This window comes from Ursus arctos, unplaced genomic scaffold, assembly GCF_023065955.2.
Source record: "Ursus arctos isolate Adak ecotype North America unplaced genomic scaffold, UrsArc2.0 scaffold_6, whole genome shotgun sequence".
NCBI lineage: Eukaryota > Metazoa > Chordata > Mammalia > Carnivora > Ursidae > Ursus > Ursus arctos.
Window position 1 is genome coordinate 24,127,979 of NW_026623078.1, and position 18,923 is coordinate 24,146,901.

General features: G+C 39.0%; 1 protein-coding gene across 1 annotated transcript in view; it reads right to left on the bottom strand.

Annotated features, from left to right (window-relative positions):
- The window catches only part of VCPIP1 (valosin containing protein interacting protein 1), a 30,067-nt gene extending 15,743 nt beyond the window's left edge, over positions 1-14,324 (bottom strand). Inside the window, exons 1-2 of the mRNA XM_026516400.4 lie at positions 11,324-14,324; positions 830-916 (exon numbers count right to left, since the gene is read on the bottom strand). Coding sequence (XP_026372185.1) covers positions 830-916; positions 11,324-14,027 — 2,791 coding nt within the window. The 5' untranslated portion in view covers positions 14,028-14,324. The remainder of the gene's footprint in view (positions 1-829; positions 917-11,323) is intronic.
- Between the last annotated feature and the right edge of the window lie 4,599 nt (positions 14,325-18,923).

The following is an 18,923-nucleotide window of genomic DNA, read 5'->3' on the forward strand; positions in this document are numbered from 1 at the left end:
GTCCAGTTCAGGGGAACGGAAATGTAGTGATAATTGTTGAAGCTGAGTGGTGGGTAAACAGGGGCTCATTATATTATTCCTGTTACGTTTATATATGTTTGAACATTTCTACAACAGCCAAGTTGGGCTGGGTTTTTTTGAAGAAGGAAAAAAGCATGTAAGAGATAAAAATCATAAATAGTGATTATGCAGTTAGTGTCTACGGAGGTCAGGAAGGTGAAAAAAATGAGAAAAGCCAGAATGATAAAGTCTGGGGCCAAAATCATTCACATCCAATCTCTGAAAACACATGTGACATCCAAACACACACACTGCTAATCATTCTCTTAAGACCTTAAAACTCAGAAGATACAGTTGTATACTTTCACATATCTTTACAAACAATGCATACACAATTGAAAAGTTAAATGTAAAATGAGCAATTTCTTAAAATCCAGAAAACACTGAGATATATAATAATAATAATAATAGCCAAAACACAACAACAACAACAAAAATACTGTATTATGTGGTTCTGGTACAATCACTAGCATTATAACCAAATCTCCTTCTAATTTCACAACCTGTCTTTAGTTATTAAGAATCATACACATAATTTAATGAGAAAATAGGCGCAAGAAAGTAATAGGAGACTTTTTAGTAATATTATAGCAGAAAACATAGCTGATCAGATCAGGACAATAATCCACTTTAACGAGGCAAACTGCTAAAGAAGAACATATACCAAAAATTAATGTTGGAAATAGCTTTAGGATATCTGAACTTTCTTAATCTTATAATAACCTAAGTGGAGATATTATCTAAGAATAAAATCAGATATTAACTATACCCATAGTTTTCTTCATAATATTGTAGAATACTCCACCCTGCTGGAACATGTGAGGAAGCCCCTTTGCATAAGACCATACATCTTCTCCTGTAAAAATAAAAACAGATATAATATTAGCAACAAACAAAAGAGTTCAACCCAAGGTTGCTTAATGATTAACCTCAAACAGAGATTGAAAGGCAGATCTCCTAAATAAGTGACACAGCTTGGTATAACACAAGGAGATGATATGGAATGATGGGACTGTGGTAAACTAGAAAATCCATGGCCCGTTTAAAGGTGGCAGTCACTGCCAAGTGCTGTCATAGAAGAGTGTAGGCCCAATGTTTTAAGACTATATGGCTTTTCAGAAGCCAGAAACCTAGGGTTTTCATGTGAATTCTCCCAATTTTTAAATGTAGGAACTAATTCAAAAAGGTCTTTAAAACTGCATGAGTCAATACTGGTTATATTAAGCAAAATATATCTGAAGACTCAATCTAACACAAAGGAAAGTAGTTCACAACCTTGAACTAGAGCAACAGAGAAGATTATGGAAAGATACTTATTTTTAACAAGTAGAATATAGAATTGTGTATTCTATATTTATGTTAAAACCAAATGAAAATAGATGGAAGGATCTAGCGAGAAAAGTAAGTAGGTAGACTGAAGATAAGTAATTAATGTATTGTGTTGTTACGAAATTGATCTTTTATTTTTTTATTTTTTATTTTTTTTAAAGACTATTTATTTATTTATTTATTTGACAGAGATAGAGACAGCCAGCAAGAGAGGGAACACAAGTAGGCGGAGTGGGAGAGGAAGAAGCAGGCTCATAGCAGAGGAGCCTGATGTGGGGCTCAATCCCACAACGCCAGGATCAGGCCCTGAGCCGAAGGCAGATGCTTAACTGCTGTGCCACCCAGGCGCCCCCAAAATTGACCTTTTAAATAGAAATTTAGGCGGAAAATGCCTGTTGAAGGGATTCAAAATAACCTTAAGAAGTCTACAAAATGCCCACAAGCAAATGACCATTTCACAAAAACATTTTAAGAACATCCTTGACAGTGACTATTTCAATAAGAAGTTTCAAATAAAAAGACTGATAATTACTGTTCAAAAAGTTAATGAAGAATAGAAGGAACATAAAAATTAGTTACTTTTGAGGGTGCCTGCGTGGCGCAGACAGTTAAACGTCTGACTCTTGGTTTTGACTCAGGTCGTGATCTCAACATTGTGGGGTCAAGCCCAGCGATGGGCTCCACACTCGCCTGCTTGGGATTCTCGCTTTCCCTCCCTCACCTCTAAAATAATTAAATAAATCTTCTTTTTTTAAAGATTTATTTAGTTATTTAGTTATTGAACAGAGAGAGAGAGAGAACACTAGCAGGGGGATCAGCAGGCAGAGGGAGAGGGAGAAGCAGGCTCCCCACCGAGCACCGAGCCCAATGCAGGGCTCAATCCCAGGACCCTGGGATCACGATCTTAGCGGAAGGCAGATGCTTAACAGACTGAGCCATCCAGGCACCCCAATTAAGTAAATCTTCTTTTAAAAAATTAGTTACTTTTGGTTTGTGGAATGATTATTTCTGTTTCTTTATACTTTCACTATTTTGTAATCTGATAATATATATATACTACATTTATAATCAGGACTTTTTTAAGTTAATCTTAACAAAGAAAGGTTAATTTTTATTTTTCCTACTAGAAGATTATGCTGGATCTCAGCTTTGAATGGAGGTTATAATGATGTGGCTTAATCATTATGTACATGCAATCTCTCAGAGCTCTAACCCCCTCCCACATTTATAAACAGGAATAGGAATTTGCATGGCAGTTGGCTAAAGCTTAGAGTACTCAGTATATCAGTTTAAAAGTATGCAAATTTTAAAAGCCTTGGCGCTTAAAGTTTCAGTTAACTAGAACATATTCTTACACACAAACACTTCATTCACTAATGATACAGTATTACCAGAATATGGCTAAATTTAAGGGTGGGCACACGAATTTAAAATTCTGAATATTAATAAAAGCCTCCAAATACAGAATGTTAACAATTTATAGAAGTTCCGATTGCTGAACTTATTAAACTTCATTTGGATGAATTATTTCTATGGCAATAACCTTTCATTTAGTTGTCAATATTACCTTAAATATACTAAGTATTTTATAAAATACTCAGAATATAATTTACTTGGAAAACATAAAAATTATATAGTAGGGGGGCGCCTGGGTGTCTCAGTCGGTGAAGCATCTGCCTTCGGCTCAGGTCATGATCCTGGGGTCCTGGGAAGAGTCCTGCATCAGGCTCCCTGCTGAGGGAGCTTCTCCCTCTCCCTTTGCCTGCTGCTCCCCTGCTTGTGCTCTCTCTGTCAAATAAATAAGTAAAATCTTTTTAAAAAATTATATGGTAGCACTTAAGTTGTTTTGGTAAAAGTCTGAATAGGTCTCAAAATAGTTAATTCTCCAGAACTGATCACCATTAAATACTAGTTTAAAAAGGACATTTCTTAGTATTTTACATAACTTACTATTCCTTCTTTAAGCAGGCAGAACTCTAAGTAAGAACTCAGAGTGTTTATCAACCTTGTTTTCATTCTGTCCCTCTAAGGATCCTTTTTAAAAATTATTCCTAAGGATCCCTTTAAAACATTTTGCTAAGCTGCCTCCTCCATGGCATTTGAATACTACAGATATACAGATATACTGCTTATCTGTTTATGTACTGCAGTATATCAGAGTTTTATTCATTAAAGATTTTGTTTACCCTCCCCCTCTCCCAAGAACCAAACTTCACCCCCCTTCAGAGCAATTTGTGGCTTCATTGAGCATGCATGCTCTGTTGCTTTAAGGGAAGGATAAATAAATCAAAACCTTTATTATCTACCCAGCTTTGAGCAGGCACTTTACATAGTTTCATTTTCTCATCACAACTAAGCCCTATTTTACAGAAAAAGAAACAAACTCAGAGAGTTTAAGCAATTCTCCCAAGATCAATCAGCTTGTAAGTAGCAAAGGCAGGGTTTGAATCCAAAGCTTAAGCCCTCCCTTTTCACTGATATTAAAACTTTACCAGAGGTCAAATTGTGTTACAAACATGACAGAACTATCCAGTCTTTTCTCATAGAAATCCAAGGCATCAACAGCTGGCTGGGAGGAAAAAATAGGCAAATTATTTCCTCTGGTATACACATACTTCCACTAAGTCATGTTTGTTGCTAACAGAATCAAGAAAAGAGATTAGAGATCAGGAAGCAGGAATTGTGACACACTGCACAAGTGCCCCAGCAGCATCATACTGCTCTCCACTGCATTCGCCTCCATCAATTCTACAACTGCCCTGGTTCACGCCTATCTCCTGCCTGCAATACTGCCACCACCTCCTAACTGGTTTGCCCTCCAATCTTGTTCTCCTTAAATCCCTCCTCCTTCCGAGTTACACCTTTAATGGTTCCCCAAAACCATACAGTAAAGTCCAAGCTCCTTTTTCATGGCAGATAAAGGCACTCGAAGAGTCATCCTTGCATTCTCTCCTATCTCACATCTCTCACCGCACCCTAACTTGACTTTCACAAAGCAACACCGCCAAACTGGTCTAGTTCCCAAAGGTCAATAACTGCTATATATTCTTTAAAACTCAATTTAGGTGTCACTTCCTCTTGGATTCTTCGAGTGGCAGGAAGGTAAGTACCTTCCTTGCTACTCCTACGCAGATGAGCACCACAGCCCTCATCACACTGCAGGTTAATTTAGTGTACTTTTCTGCTTCCCCTTCTAGACTAGGTTCTCAAAGTCAGGAAAAGGGCAGCAGTCTATCTGACTTTCTTCCCAGAGCCTGACGCAGTGCTGGGTAGACAGTCGCACTCTTAACATTCACTCAATGAACAAATATGAATGAACAGTATAAATAAGGTTTCTCCTTTTAACAATACCTGAAAGAAGTTCAGAAAAACTTAAATGAAGCAGCACAATGATAACTGTTCTTCAGTGTTAATATGGATAAAATATAACTAATGGAACCATCTATACCTCTTCATGAATCTAATAAAAAAAATCACAGCAAAAACGAAGGGGAAGACTTTCAGTTACAAACTTTCAGTTATCAAATGAATAAATCATCGGGATGAATGTACAGCATGTACATGTTAACTATAGTTAATAATACTGTACTCTATATTTGAAAGTTACTAAGATAGTAGATCTTACCCAAAAAAGTTAAGAATTATTTTTCTACCATTCCATTAGAATGCAAACTCTTAGAGAATAGGAATAGCTTGGTAAAGCATCTAGCAAATATTGTATTAACTCATATTTTTGTTAGTCTCCAATTAATTTTACTTTATAATTCATCTGTTTCTTCACAATAAAGTACTTATATTCAACACATTGTGTGTACATACAAATGTAGAAAGAAGTCTATACCACCATCATCGATAACCTCTGTCCACACTTTTTCTAAAATCTTCCTCCTAAAAGTCTTCAGTTCTCCTACGTTAAACAGTAGTTATATATGCCAGTGGTATTACAGATGGTTTTTCTTTTATCTGCCTTTTTCCTCTTTAAGAAGTAATTTTTAACTTTAAAAAGTATGTTAAAGTGAAACATTTTTTAGGGGCGCCTGGGTGGCACAGCGGTTAAGCGTCTGCCTTCGGCTCAGGGCGTGATCCCGGCGTTCTGGGATCGAGCCCCACATCAGGCTCCTCTGCTAGGAGCCTGCTTCTTCCTCTCCCACTCCCCCTTCTTGTGTTCCCTCTCTCGCTGGCTGTCTCTATCTCTGTCGAATAAATAAATAAAATCTTTAAAAAAAATAAAGTGAAACATTTTTTAAAATAACACATTTTTCTAACTTTTACTACTAATAATAAAATCATGGGGTTAAAAGTGGCCCAATTTTCTAACTGGATTTTTTTTTTTTAAGATTTATTTATTTGACAGAGAGAGAGACAGCCAGTGAGAGAGGGAACACAAGCAGGGGGAGTGGGAGAGGAAGAAGCAGGCTCCCAGCAGAGCAGGGAGCCCAATACAGGGCTCCATCCCAGGATGCTGGGATCATGCCCTGGGCCGAAGGCAGATGCTTAACGACTAAGCCACCCAGGCGCCCCTTCTAACTGGATTTTTTAAAAGGCAATTGAAGTTTCTACTTTGCAATTTATGAAGCAAGCAAATTTTAAAATCTAACATCTATATGAAATATATATAGGTTTTTAGTGAAGTATAATTGACACACAATGTTATATTAATTTCAGGTGCGCAACACAGTGATTTGACAACTCTATAGATTATGCTGTGCTCATAAGCATAGCTACCATCTGTCACCATACTGTGCTATTATAATACCACTGACTATATTCCCTATGCTGTACCTTTCATCCCCATGACTTTTTCATTCCATAAGTGGAAGCCTGTATCTCCCATTCCTCTTCACCCATTTTGCCCATTCCCCCCAACCCCACAACCATCAGTTTGTTTTCTGAATTTATGTGTCTGTTTTTGCTTCTTTGTTTTGTTTTTTTAGATTCCACATATAAATAAAATCACATGGTATTTGTCTTTCTCTGACTTATTTTACATAGCATAATATCCTCTAGGTCCATACATGTTGTCACAAATGGCAAGATCTCATTCTTTTTCTATTGCTGAGTAATGAAATATCTTTTTAGGGCATCTGGCTGGCTCAGTTGGAAGAGCATCATGACACTTGATCTTGGGGTTGTGAGTCTGAACCCAGCATTGGTTATAGAGATTACCAAATAAACTTAAAAAAAAAAAATATATATATATATATATATATATTTTTTTTTTAAGACTCTCTTCAAGATACCTAAAATTAACTCTGAACTCAAATATCTATGACCATAAAATAAACTGGCCAAAATGTAAATTTAAACTAGGAACATGGGACTATTTCTACTAGAAATAATCCTAAATCTATTCATTAGCTGAAAGAATTGTTGCCATCTCTCCACCCTTCCTGCAGATCCTCCCATCTAAAAATGTATCTACCTTATCAATAGTCAAAACCATTTCTAAGAAAGACATGCCTGTTTCTCTCCTTATACTGAGTCCCTGAAGTGTGTCCAGCCCATACAACTTTTAGCGTCATCATTAGCATTGAAAGATGTATTTATCATACATATACATGCACACAAACCTGTGTGTAAATGTTTACACACAAACACACTGCCTGAGTTTCTCTGGGAAGTAAAAATGTTAAAGACAACTATCGTATTTTACTTTATAGACACTTGAATTCTTTGAATATTTAAAAATAATATAAATTTGTAACTGAGAAAATATGAAAGAAAATAAAAGGTGTCAAAGTAGTTGAGTAGAGAAAGGAATAGAATCCATGTTTAACTTAAATCTTCAAAGTATGATAATATAAATTCATGTATAACATATACTTATCTTAAGATATATCTATATGCATCTTTCAGGAAGATAAAAGATATATAAAAATCAAACAAGTTTTGGGACGCCTGGGTGGCTCAGTCATTAGGTGTCTGCCTTCGGCTAAGGTCATGATCCCAGCATCCTGGGATTGAGCCCCACATCGGGCTCCCTGCTCTGCTGGGAGCCTGCTTCTTCCTCTCCCATTCCCCCTGCTTGTGTTCCCTTTCTCACTGGCTGGCTCTCTCTCTCTCTCTTTCAAATAAATAAATAAAATCTTAAAAAAAAAAAAAAAATCAAGCAAGTTTCTCAACTCCTGAAAGGTTGCTAACCTTTTAGAGTGAAGTGGGGTAAATATCACAAGTAGCTCAATTCTGTTAAAGCAATTCCAAACTGACAGATTCTGTTTTTCACAAATTTGTCTTTATCTCTTGAAAAAGAAAACTAACTAAGAAACTTAATGGAATACACTACTAAGAAAAAAGAAATCAGCCTAGTATTTATGATGGATGATACAGCATCTGTCATGCCTACCACAAAGCAAGTCCACCAAAAAATGGTCTATGAAAAAATTTAATAACATATTTTGTAATGCCAGGGTCAAAGTCACTCACATATAAATAATGAAGATGACAGTCTACAAAAATTGTTCAATAATCTCCAAGTAGTCTGGATAAAACAGATTAAAATGTGAAATATTACAGGTAGAACATTATTTCATTTTAAACTATCATCATACATTCAAAGTGACTAGTTTCATGAATGGTTCATACTGAGCAAAAGACTGATGCATTTGTTGATACAAATAAATAATAATTAAATGCCCTCAGTTGAGATCCTGCAGGTAAGTTTATGCAGGACTATGTCTCATCCATCTTTATCTCTAGTTCATAGCAAAACAAATGTTTTGCCAAAAAAAATCTATATTCATTCATTCAACAAGCATTTATTTGGCACCTAATAAGTGCCAGGCCTATACTAAGTGACAAAGTATTCATCACTGAAAAAAACAGGCTACTGTCTCTGCCTTTGTGGAGTTTACAATACAGTGTGGTAAGCAACTAAATAAGTAAATCAACAAATAAGGCAATGAAAATTTTTAATAGGGTATGAGAGAAATGAACAGAATACAATGATAGAGGAGGCCTACTTAGAGTGGTTAGCAAAGGTCTCTCAAACCCGAAGATAATGGTCAGGAGAAAGCCTCTCTAAGAAGGTAGTATTTAAGCCTAAACCTAAATGAGAAGTATCCAGTTATTAGAACAGCATAAGGCTTGACGCACTCTTTTCTAAACTAACATATCAGCAGCTTAGCGGATATCTGGTAATTCACAAAGTAATTTCTGCATTTTGAAATTCGCAATTTTCTAAATAAACCCTGTCATTTTCCTTTTTCCAGCCCTCTCCAAACTAAACATCAATGGTTTTCCAGCACTCTTTACGTAAGGTTGTATGTTTGTGTGTGCATGTGTATCCCCAAAAATTGACATTTTTACCAACACGTCACTTTTTATTAAGAATATCATAGAGGGGTGTCTGGGTGGCTCAGGTGGTTGGGCGTCCCATTCTTTATTTAGGTTCAGGTCACAGTCTCGGGGTCATGGGATCAAGCCTGCATCGGGTTCTATCCTGGGCATGGAGCCTGCTTGGGATTCTTTCTTCCTCTCCCTCTACCCCTCCACCCCCGCTCGCACTCTCTCTAAATAAAAACAAAACAAAAAAGCCAAAAGAGATTATCTTCTACATAGTTCAAACACAGTTAAAAGAAATAAGAGAGGTAAAAAAAGAATGTTTATAGAGGGACTAATACAGGCCAGCCACTCTTAGTATTTTTACAGCAGAAAATCTCTCAAGTGCTACAGTATGAAATGAACAAAACACCTTTTTTATGCTCAAATTTGTGTTGGGATAGATTTAAGAGATGTGTGGGTTTATTAGGGCAGCAATATAAATGTTGGAGGTAAAGAGGGAAGGTATCATAACAAAAAGACATAATCTTATTGAACTCATTTCAGTCCATAGTCTAGTACTCAGATATTCAGAGTTCCAGAAACCTCAAATGAAACTCAAAAAGTGACTAATTATAAACCAGAACTATATTTTACTAATTTTCATTATAAAATATATTATTATGCTGACCAGATTTAAAGTACTGATCATAATCTCACTCTTGCCAATTTATTTATCTGCAATGGAGAACACAGTCTTCTAAGTGAACATAATCCTCATCTGCACTCTCACCTGTACATCAATACTTATATTAATTAGGAAGTTAAATGAGTGCTCAGAAGAGATACTTGATGATTACAGAATCCCTAGAGGGATACAGTTCCTTCAGCCAGGCCATGGTGAGGACTGATGAAGTATTCCCACCCCTAGAGATTACCTTTCTAGTTACCAGAATTTTCATGAACCCCAGATGATGTATCTTTTCCCTTTGTACAGCAGTGTATAAACAGTGCCAAATTCTGCTTTTCAACTCTTTTTCAATGTTCAGTGCTGACCATCCATTCCATTTCTGCTGACACAGACTCTCTTTACACATGTTGTCATCTATTTAATCCAATCAAAAACATTTCAAAGTGCCTACAACCTGCTAGGCACTATACTAGGTACTGCGCATCCAAAGTTAGATAAGAGATGAGCCATATCCTTAAGAGTTCATCTTCTATTGAGGAAGACCTCCTCTTTCCTTCTTTTTTTTTACCCGGGGGATTGACAGTTTTTAAAGTACCTTCTGCATATACTTAATTTTATCCATTCTCTGCTGATGTTATTTAATTTTCAGAGTTCTAGGAGTACTTTATTGTTTCCCTGTGTACCAACTACAAAGGGTATTTTGTAGAGAAGACGTAACCAAAGTATTGGGGAGTTAAGCAGCTTGCCTGAATCACTAAGTTAATAACTACTGGAGCCAAGATTCAAATTCTAGGTCTTTCTGACTCCAAAGATCACACAATCTTTCCTCTATTTCATGCAGTCTCTAAGAAACCAGAAACTCTAAGAGACAGAAATACACAGTGCCTAGTACATTTCTTGACATATCCCCCAATTTGATGGCGATGTTTGCCAAAATAAAATCAGCAATATCAAGTTATAAATGTGTATAGGGCTTTTAGATCTCCTATTAACTTCTAGGCCTCCAAATTTAACTGGCCAGGAATAAATCTTCATTTTGGTAGGTCAAGGCCCAATTCACTGATTTTACTATTTTAGAAAACAGAATCAAAACCCAGATCACTTTTCCAGTTAAAAGCTCTAATCTCAGCAAAAATAAGGCTCTTCTGATATGCAATATAAATTTTAATTCTACTTTAAGCCTTAGTAAAGCATATTAAGAGTGATTTTAAAAACAAAGATTAAGCAAATAAAAATAAGGTTAAAAGTGCACCACTGGATCATATCCCAAATCACCTAAAGCTTTAGTTTACATATTTGGTTGATAATTTTAATTTATGCTGAATTATTAAAAAGAAATGCTTCTTAAGCAACCCCATTAACATCTACCTCTGTTTCTTATATTTCTCATGAGTTATAATAGTTCATTACAATTGATGGCATAGAGTCAGTAAGCAAGGAAATTACTTAAACACAAATCCTAATGTACAAATAAAAATGTGATGAACTGGGAAAGGAAGAACAGGAAATGGAGGACAGAGACTATTAGGTGGGAGTGCAGTGAGAATATAAACACCAGAAACTGCAATTCATCAAACAGGAAGTCCTGAGATCACATGACATGCAGGAAAAGAAAATTTAAAAATAAATGAAAAGGGGCAAAGTGGGCAGGCTCAATAGAGCCCAGGGGGGGAAATAAATACATTATAAGACTATTTTTAAAAATTACAATAATAAATCATATTTAAATAATCTGGTGACAGTTAAGGGACTACTTTCACTTTCTCAGTTATGCTGTCCTAAATATTTACTCAGTAGAGAATCATGCTAACATATATCCATTTACTGTGAAAAAAAAAACAATTGAAAATAATCTCCTCCTAAACTTTATATAGAATCAGAGTTTTTACGATGACCACAGATTTTTTTTTCACAAAGACAACAGAAAAACTCAATGCATTATATTCACAATTAATAAAATAACCATCTAGGTTAAAATTATCTTACCCATTAATGTTGCTAAAAGACATAAGGAGTACATTTCTTTGTCAGCTTGCTCCTGAAGTTCCTTAGATAGTTTACCAGTAACGGCAATCTCTTCTTGTTTCACAGTGTGGGCCGAGTGTGCTGCAGCCGACTGACCACCTTCCGCTTTACTTTTTAGAATCTCTATTGTAATTCTGTCACCATGCTGTAAAGGAACTGGCTCCTTTTCCATTCCTGCCTGGGGTGGCATTAACTCTTTAGGAGGAAAGCCATATCGAATACACTGTAAATATGGAGGAATGTTAAATTCTCTGGCTATGCTTTCCTGAAGTTCAAAAAAGGTCGTTGAAGACTTAAGTGTAACCATGGACTGTCGTCCATCATTAGTTGTTATTCGGATCTTTTTCTCCTTAGAAGTTGTTGGTGAATAGGGAGCCTTGGTAGGCGTAGCAGGTGCAGAGGATGGGCCATCACGAATGGTACTAGGAGAAACAGTCCTAGGCTGCCCTTTTTGTTCTTGTTTTAACTTCTCTGTTTTCCGTTTCTGCATTACAGCAGCCTGTTCCGTAATATTCTGTTGAATAGTTCTTTCAGTTTTACTCATGTTTAATTCCTCCTTGTGCAAAGTTTTTGTTTTCTGTCCAGTAAGAATAATTTTAGTTGGGAGCTGAGACTCCGACTCTTGTCCTTGTACATCTCCGACTCTTTGGGCATGAGCACCATCTATATTTACAGGAGTATAATCATCAGGATTCTTTTTGGCAGTCTGATGCAATATAGTGTGGACAACTTTCTGAACCAGGATTTCACTCCCAAATTCACCTGGAAAGTGCTTGGTAACAAGTTTCATTGCAACATCATAAACATTACTATTCAAAGATGAATCACTTTCATACTGGAACCAATATACTGTTTCTCTGACCACTCTTCCACCCCATTCCAAAGTAATAGGAAAAGCTTCTGGTAGATTGTCATACTCTTTACCATCCCAAAAATGTTTGAATCCACAACCACATTTGCCACCAGTGGACCTAGAATTAGTTCTGTCCCCATCCAAATACACAATAGACCCATCTCCTCTGACCCTTCGCACAGATGTGCCATGGCACCAATTACAAGCTGTCAGGTTACTCAATCCGTAGTCTGGTACCAGAACATCTTTCACTGAATCATATGAGCAAACTAAATTGTTCAAAGGAAAGCTATAATTTTTGTCAGGCCTCAGCTGTCCATGAGTACTTTTTGCCAGGTTATACAGTTTCCCTCCTGGAGCCAACCACTCTGGAGGAACATGAAGTTCAGAAAGGGCACCACAGAGCAAACATTTGTGAAGGCGATTATCCATTACTGCTTTTTTAGCAGCTGCTGTGACTTCTTCAGGCTGAACTCCTATCACCCCAGTCCTCCTGTAGAAATACTGATGGACGTCAGCAACCAAACTAGGATGGATACCATGTTTGTCCATAAAGACTTCTTCCATAGCAGCAACAAGCCTAAGTAAGTATTTATCCTGCAAACTTCTGTCTCCTCCAATAACACAACCACCATCCTCCTCAAGTTTAATGTACTTTTTAATAAGGTCCTGAGGCACACCCCACGCTTTCGGCAGCAAATTCATAGGCAATTTGGGCAAAGCAGCCCCTTTTATGCCTACCAAGGGGATATAATGGTTTCTACCAGAGCTACTCCACGCAATACAGATTGGTTTGTTCAAATGACCATCTCTCCCTGTGCACTTCTCTGCAGGGATGAGCCCAGGCAGAAAGGTGGCTGAATAATCACCAGAGCTTCTCATGCCACTGAGAGAATCTAGCAGAATAATAGGGCGATGTAATACATTGGCAAGGCCAAATATGTGGATGTTCCTCAAGCCCAAGGGAACACCTTCAGGTGGTACAAACAGAGGGTCACACTCATTGATAATGTCCTCCCATTCAGCGGCATCAATGAAGTCATGGAACAGGGCTTGATACTGGGCCAGGTGCTGCTGAAAATGTTGCTTAAGATTCTCTCTCAAGGCATGCCAGAAGAGCTCCCGGCCTACTAGAGCCCGGGACACAGCATGCACCAAGCAGTGTCCATCCCCGTCCACATGAACTGGAATGAGGCATTCCTGGCTTTTATTGGCCCGCTTGATGTCCTCAAGAGTGTCATGCAAATACAGGAGGCTTCCGGAGCGGTCTTTGCCATAGCCCACCGTGTTAACATGCTCTGGTTCGATGAGGAAGGCGCGGTCACCTAGTAAAGCGCAATCAAACAGTTCACCCTGGTTCATGTCCCGGAGAAGCTTAGCCCTGCCTGTCTGTTTATCCATTCCATAGCGAGCTAATATGGGCGACAACAATTTGCAGTGGTAGTTAGAAAGGCCCATCACCTTTACCAGTTCCGTGTTCTTCTTGGGTGCCCCTGTCACCCCGAGCAGCGCGTTCCGCAGCAGGTTGTGTAGCACTACGTCCGGGTCGGTCACCTCCTCCACCCCCAGCAGCTGTTGCTGCTCGTGCCGCTGTCCGCACTCGGTACACTCGATGCTGACAGAACCGGAGGCCGGGAAGAACAGACGCGCCTGGCACTTCGGATCCGGGCAGCTCCCGGAGAGGATTCTCCGGTCCCTCCGTTTCGAGAGCCCCCCCGGAGGAGCCGCCGCCGCCAGGGACGGCGGAGTCTGCGGAGCCTCAGGGGGAGGAGGTGGCGGCGGCAGCGGAGGCGGCGGCGGCGGCTGAGACATACCTCTCGGCTCTCGTGTCTCGCTCCGCGTCCCAAGCGACCCTCAAAGGCTCATAGCCCAGACCCCCACCAGCCCGACTCTGTCTAGTCCAGGCCCAGGGCGAATCACTTTCCTTTCCCCACCAGCTCCTCCTCCTCCTAAGCGAAGGCGGAAGCGCCGGACGTTGTTTCTCTTCTTACTTCTCCACTGCCGTAGCCGTTGCCCCGAACGTAACGGCCACCACCCTACCCAGCACTCACACTCACTCACTCTCGCTCTCTCTCTCCCTCAGACACACAGACATACACGCCCTCACTGAGAGTGCGCAGGCGCAGCTACCGCTCTGCCCTCTGGGAATTAGAGTCTTGCAGCCTCTCCCCTAGTCGTTGAATGCTAGGATCTTGGATCCATAAAGAACTACAAATACCGAGAGGCCAAGCAGTCCAGCGCCCACGGAGAGGAGGAAGAGGAAGGCAATAGGAAGGGGGGCAGAAAGGAAGACGGTCACTCATATTGCTTGCCGGGAGTTGTAGTTTTAACTGGATCTCCTTTGTCGTTTTCCCACTTCTGGGGCACAAGCGAAAGAGAATGAGAGACCACATTTCCTAGGATGCCCTGCGGTGCGTTCAGCCTCACTTCCCCCTTAGGCGGAGAGAAGGATACAGGGAAGCTTGGTAAAAACAGAATTAAAGGGAATGGGTGTCGGAAGCGGCGGGTCTGAAGTTCACGACTCCTAGAAGGGGAGGGGAATGAAAGGCTCTCAGTGAAGAAGGTACAGTAAATAAATGTCCAGCGATATGGCGGGCTGGGAAGTTGAATGAAATGATCTAAGGTAGACTGGAGGTCGTAAAAGAAAAAGGGAAAACAATGAACTGATTCTCAGAGTATTTCATGAGGTCTTTTTTCTGCCACATTTCTCTGTTCTCATTGCTACCTCTATTCCAAGCCACTGAGGTGCCTAAGTCACCTTTCTGCCTTTTCCCCCTCTCTACGGAGGGTCACTGAGGCGCCATTTGTTTCCTAGTTCCCTGTAAGTCTTTGCAGTTTACAGTACAAATAACAATACCTTGGAGAGGTAGAGAGTCGTATGTACATACAAAGCGCCTTTTAACTAGATACGGTTTGCTTCTTACAGCCCTCTCCTCAGAGAGTTATAACAGCTATCATTTGTTAAGTTCTTAATATAGTCCTGTCGCAGCCTTTGCATATACAATATCATTTGATCTTCATAATAACCTTGTTAGAAAACATGTCCAGGAAGGAAATGACTTCCTCAGGTTCACACAACTAGTTAGTGACTGTTAGGCATTCAGATCCAGATCTGTACCCATTTTACAGACAGGGATATAGGCAGGAAAGGTGAGACCAGTTTTATATAAAATAATAACTAACTTCCTGTTACTATTGCTTTATAGTTTGCAAAATATGTTCACATATATCATCTCATTCTCCCACCAGTCCTGTAATACGTTACCGGGTATTGTTGACTCCATTTACAGTTATGGAAACAGACTAGGAGTTAAGTGGTTTGTCCAAGGTCAAATCACCAGTGTATCTCTGATACATTAGCTTTTTATGCTATTTTCTACAAAAGAAAAGAGCTGTTAAGCTCAGACCTTTTGTTAAGCCTCTGGGTCTCAATGACTCAAGGAGTAGTAAAGATGTTTACCCTTAAGAAGGCAGCACAGCTTTATTGTGTGCTTGGAAACTGCCTCTTCATGCAAAACACATTGATACGTTAACTGAAAGCTAGTATTGTTTTAATTATTATTGTACAGTCAGCCTCTTTCACTTATTCTGGAAACTCTTGCTTTCTGAAATCTTAGATAAGTGAACTGTCTCAAAATTTCTGAAACATTTGGCGCAAAATAGACACATCAGTGCAGTCCGTGAGGTCATTTGAGTCTTCTGCAGCTGCCAAGGGGATTGTTTACCTTATTAGGTTTTTTGAATAAATAGAATTTGATGCTTTGAAATGAACCATCTGTAAGACACTCCTAAAAGGTGTTAGTACTGACTTTCACCCTAATTATTGACTATAGTTTTCTCAAAAGAAATATGTTTGAAAGAGAAATTCTTCAAATGTTTTCTCACCCAGTTCTTTCAGGCCCATACAAAAAATGCTGTTAACTTCATACAAGATAGGTAATGTTACTTAACTTGAAGGGGATAATTTTCAATAAAGTTTTTCTTAATTCATGCAGGAGAAGTTGTTTATTTCTATTCTGACAATAGTTTGGTGGTAACTACTTGGAACTGATTTTTTTATTGAGTGTTTATAAGTTGAGAAATTGAATGTGCCCATTAAATGGAAATCATTGTCTACTGTTACTGAGAAGTTACACCTGCAGTGCAATTTTATTTTCCTCATATAGAATCCAAAGAATTGAATTATGAAAGCTTCAGAGCAAATGAAAGATAACAGCAGTGTTATCTGGCATGCACTTTTATGTCTTGACATCACCAAGGCAGATTTTCCTTACTGATAATATATATGAACAGTGAAATAGATTTTTTAAATTGTATCTGAATGTGTCATTCTGAATCACACTTGACAAAATCATTCTTAACAAAACCCTACTGAAGAAATGGGTAGCCTCTCTCTGGCTTGTCAAGCACAATCCATTCAACTGATCCATTGTCCCCATGTGGAACCTTGATTAGTTAGAAACATTCTTCCCAAACTAAATCTGACATTTCAACCCGTTTGTTACTATAGTTCTAGTTTTAAGAATGATACTTTTGAGAGGAAAAAATAAAATACCCTGGTATAAAGCATAGTTGATAGGCGGAAGGAGAGGAGTTAAGTTTTCAATCAGTTCTGGAGTTGAATTAGGTCATTTAACCTACAAATCACTTATTTAACGAGTCTGTAGATGCGAAGTGCAAAAAGAAGAAAGCTCACAAATAAAGGGGCAATGATATTAACCATACCAAGTTCAATATGTGAATTAGTCTTTTACAGGCATTTAGAAGGCATGGGTACCTGTAAAGTAAGAAAATTTTGTTAGGACAAAATATAACATGCTGTTTCTTATAAGGCCGTAGGAGTGTAGAAAGCTTCTAACCTCCTTATGTGAGATACACATGCTTTCCTCCTCTTCTCCCCAAATTCCATGACCTTAATTGTCTATTAACTTTCAAAAGAACTTGATGAGATTCCTAATGGTTCTTGTTCTTGTCTCAGTATTCCAGATGCAAAAATGAGCTGAGGCCCTGATGTTAGCTGCTCTGATACATACCTCTTTTACCACCTTTATCCCAGCATGACTTCTATCTGAATTGCCAAAATATAGTTAAATCCTTTTTTCCCCCATAAATTTCTAGTATGACATTTCTAAAATTTCTGTATTGCTGTTAGCATACCTAGTAAATGAGAAAGCAAGGGGCATCCACTTAAGAGAACAACCATCATTGTTTTTTTCTCTTATATTGGAAAAGGAAGGGAATCATAACTTTGGGGATTGTTTAAATCAGCCACATACTTTTTTAAAAAAGATTATTTTATTTATTTGAGAGAGAGAAAGAGCAAGCACAAGCCGAGGGGAGGGGCAGAGGGAGAGGGAGAAGCAGGCTCCCTGCTGAGCAGGGAGCTCAACTCGTGGCTCAATCCCAGGAACCCTGGATCGTGACCTGAGCCAAAGGCAGACACTTAACCAACTGAACCATGCAGGCACCCCAGGCACATACTTTCTTATATGAAATATCCATCTGTACTAGGAGTTGACTGTGTTCCTCCAGATTCCTCCCCCAATTAGACTTTGAGTCACAAGTTTTGTTGAAACTCGGGGTGGACATGCGAGGGACTTAATTACTGAAATAGGTATTGTAGGAACTTAAAGGGACGCAGAAGGCCATTCCTTACCCAAAGGAACTCAGTCTAACAGAAGAAATAGGCTCGACCAAATTGTTCATAAATACAAGTAGAATAAAGCAGACAACTGATCAAAACAATACAAGAAAATAAATATCACAGATGCTATGAAAAAATTTATTGAGGGCTTATTGTATGGTGGGTGTTTTTAAGAATATTATCTTAATCTTTAAAACAATCCCTGAGCGGCGCCTGGGTGGCTCCCAGTTAAGCGTCTGCCTTGGCTCAGGTCATGATCCCAGGGTCCTCGGTTGGAGTCCAGCATCAGGGCTCCCTGCTCAGTGGGAAGACTGCTTCTCCCTCTCCCTCTGCCCCTCCCCCCTGCTCATGCTCTCTCTCTCTCTTTGTTTCTCTCTCTGTGTGTGTCAAAAGGATAAATAAAATCTTTAAGGAAAAAAAATCCTGTGACATAGGTAGTATTGTTTTTATTATACAGATGAGAAGATTTAACTCTGGAAGGTTAACATTCTCATCATTACTACCACCCAGCTAGCAAGTAGCAGACCTGGCCTTCAAATCATGGTTTTCTTCCATGTTCACTCACTCTTTCCACCACATTACAGCTGCTTTGTGATTTGAGAGAGAATTAGCCAAGAAATGAGTGCAAACTGGTGGCCAGTGGCCAAACTCGGCTTACATGTGTTTTTGTTTGGCCAGAAGCAGTTTAACTTTTTTTTTTTTTTTTTTTTTTACTGTGAACATCTTTGTGCACTGGCCAGCACTTTAACATCATATACCAGGTCCCCTTGAGACATGTTACCTGCCTGGCTCCAGAAAGCATTTGCATTTTCTGTATCAGACAGTAACTGGGGACAGAGAGGAGCGATTCTTAAAAGGCTCACAGAGAAGGTATGTTATAGGGCAGAAGGAGGACTTCGTGAGCAAGAGTTGCAGAGAGAGGTGCTTGGGTGGCTCGGTCGGTTAAGGTAGGCTGCTTAGCCTACCTTCATGTGGTGAAGGTCAAATTCTACCTAAGTAACATCTCTGCATTGCCCAATAGAACCATCTGCAGTGATGGAAAGTCCTATGCCTGTCCTGTCTAG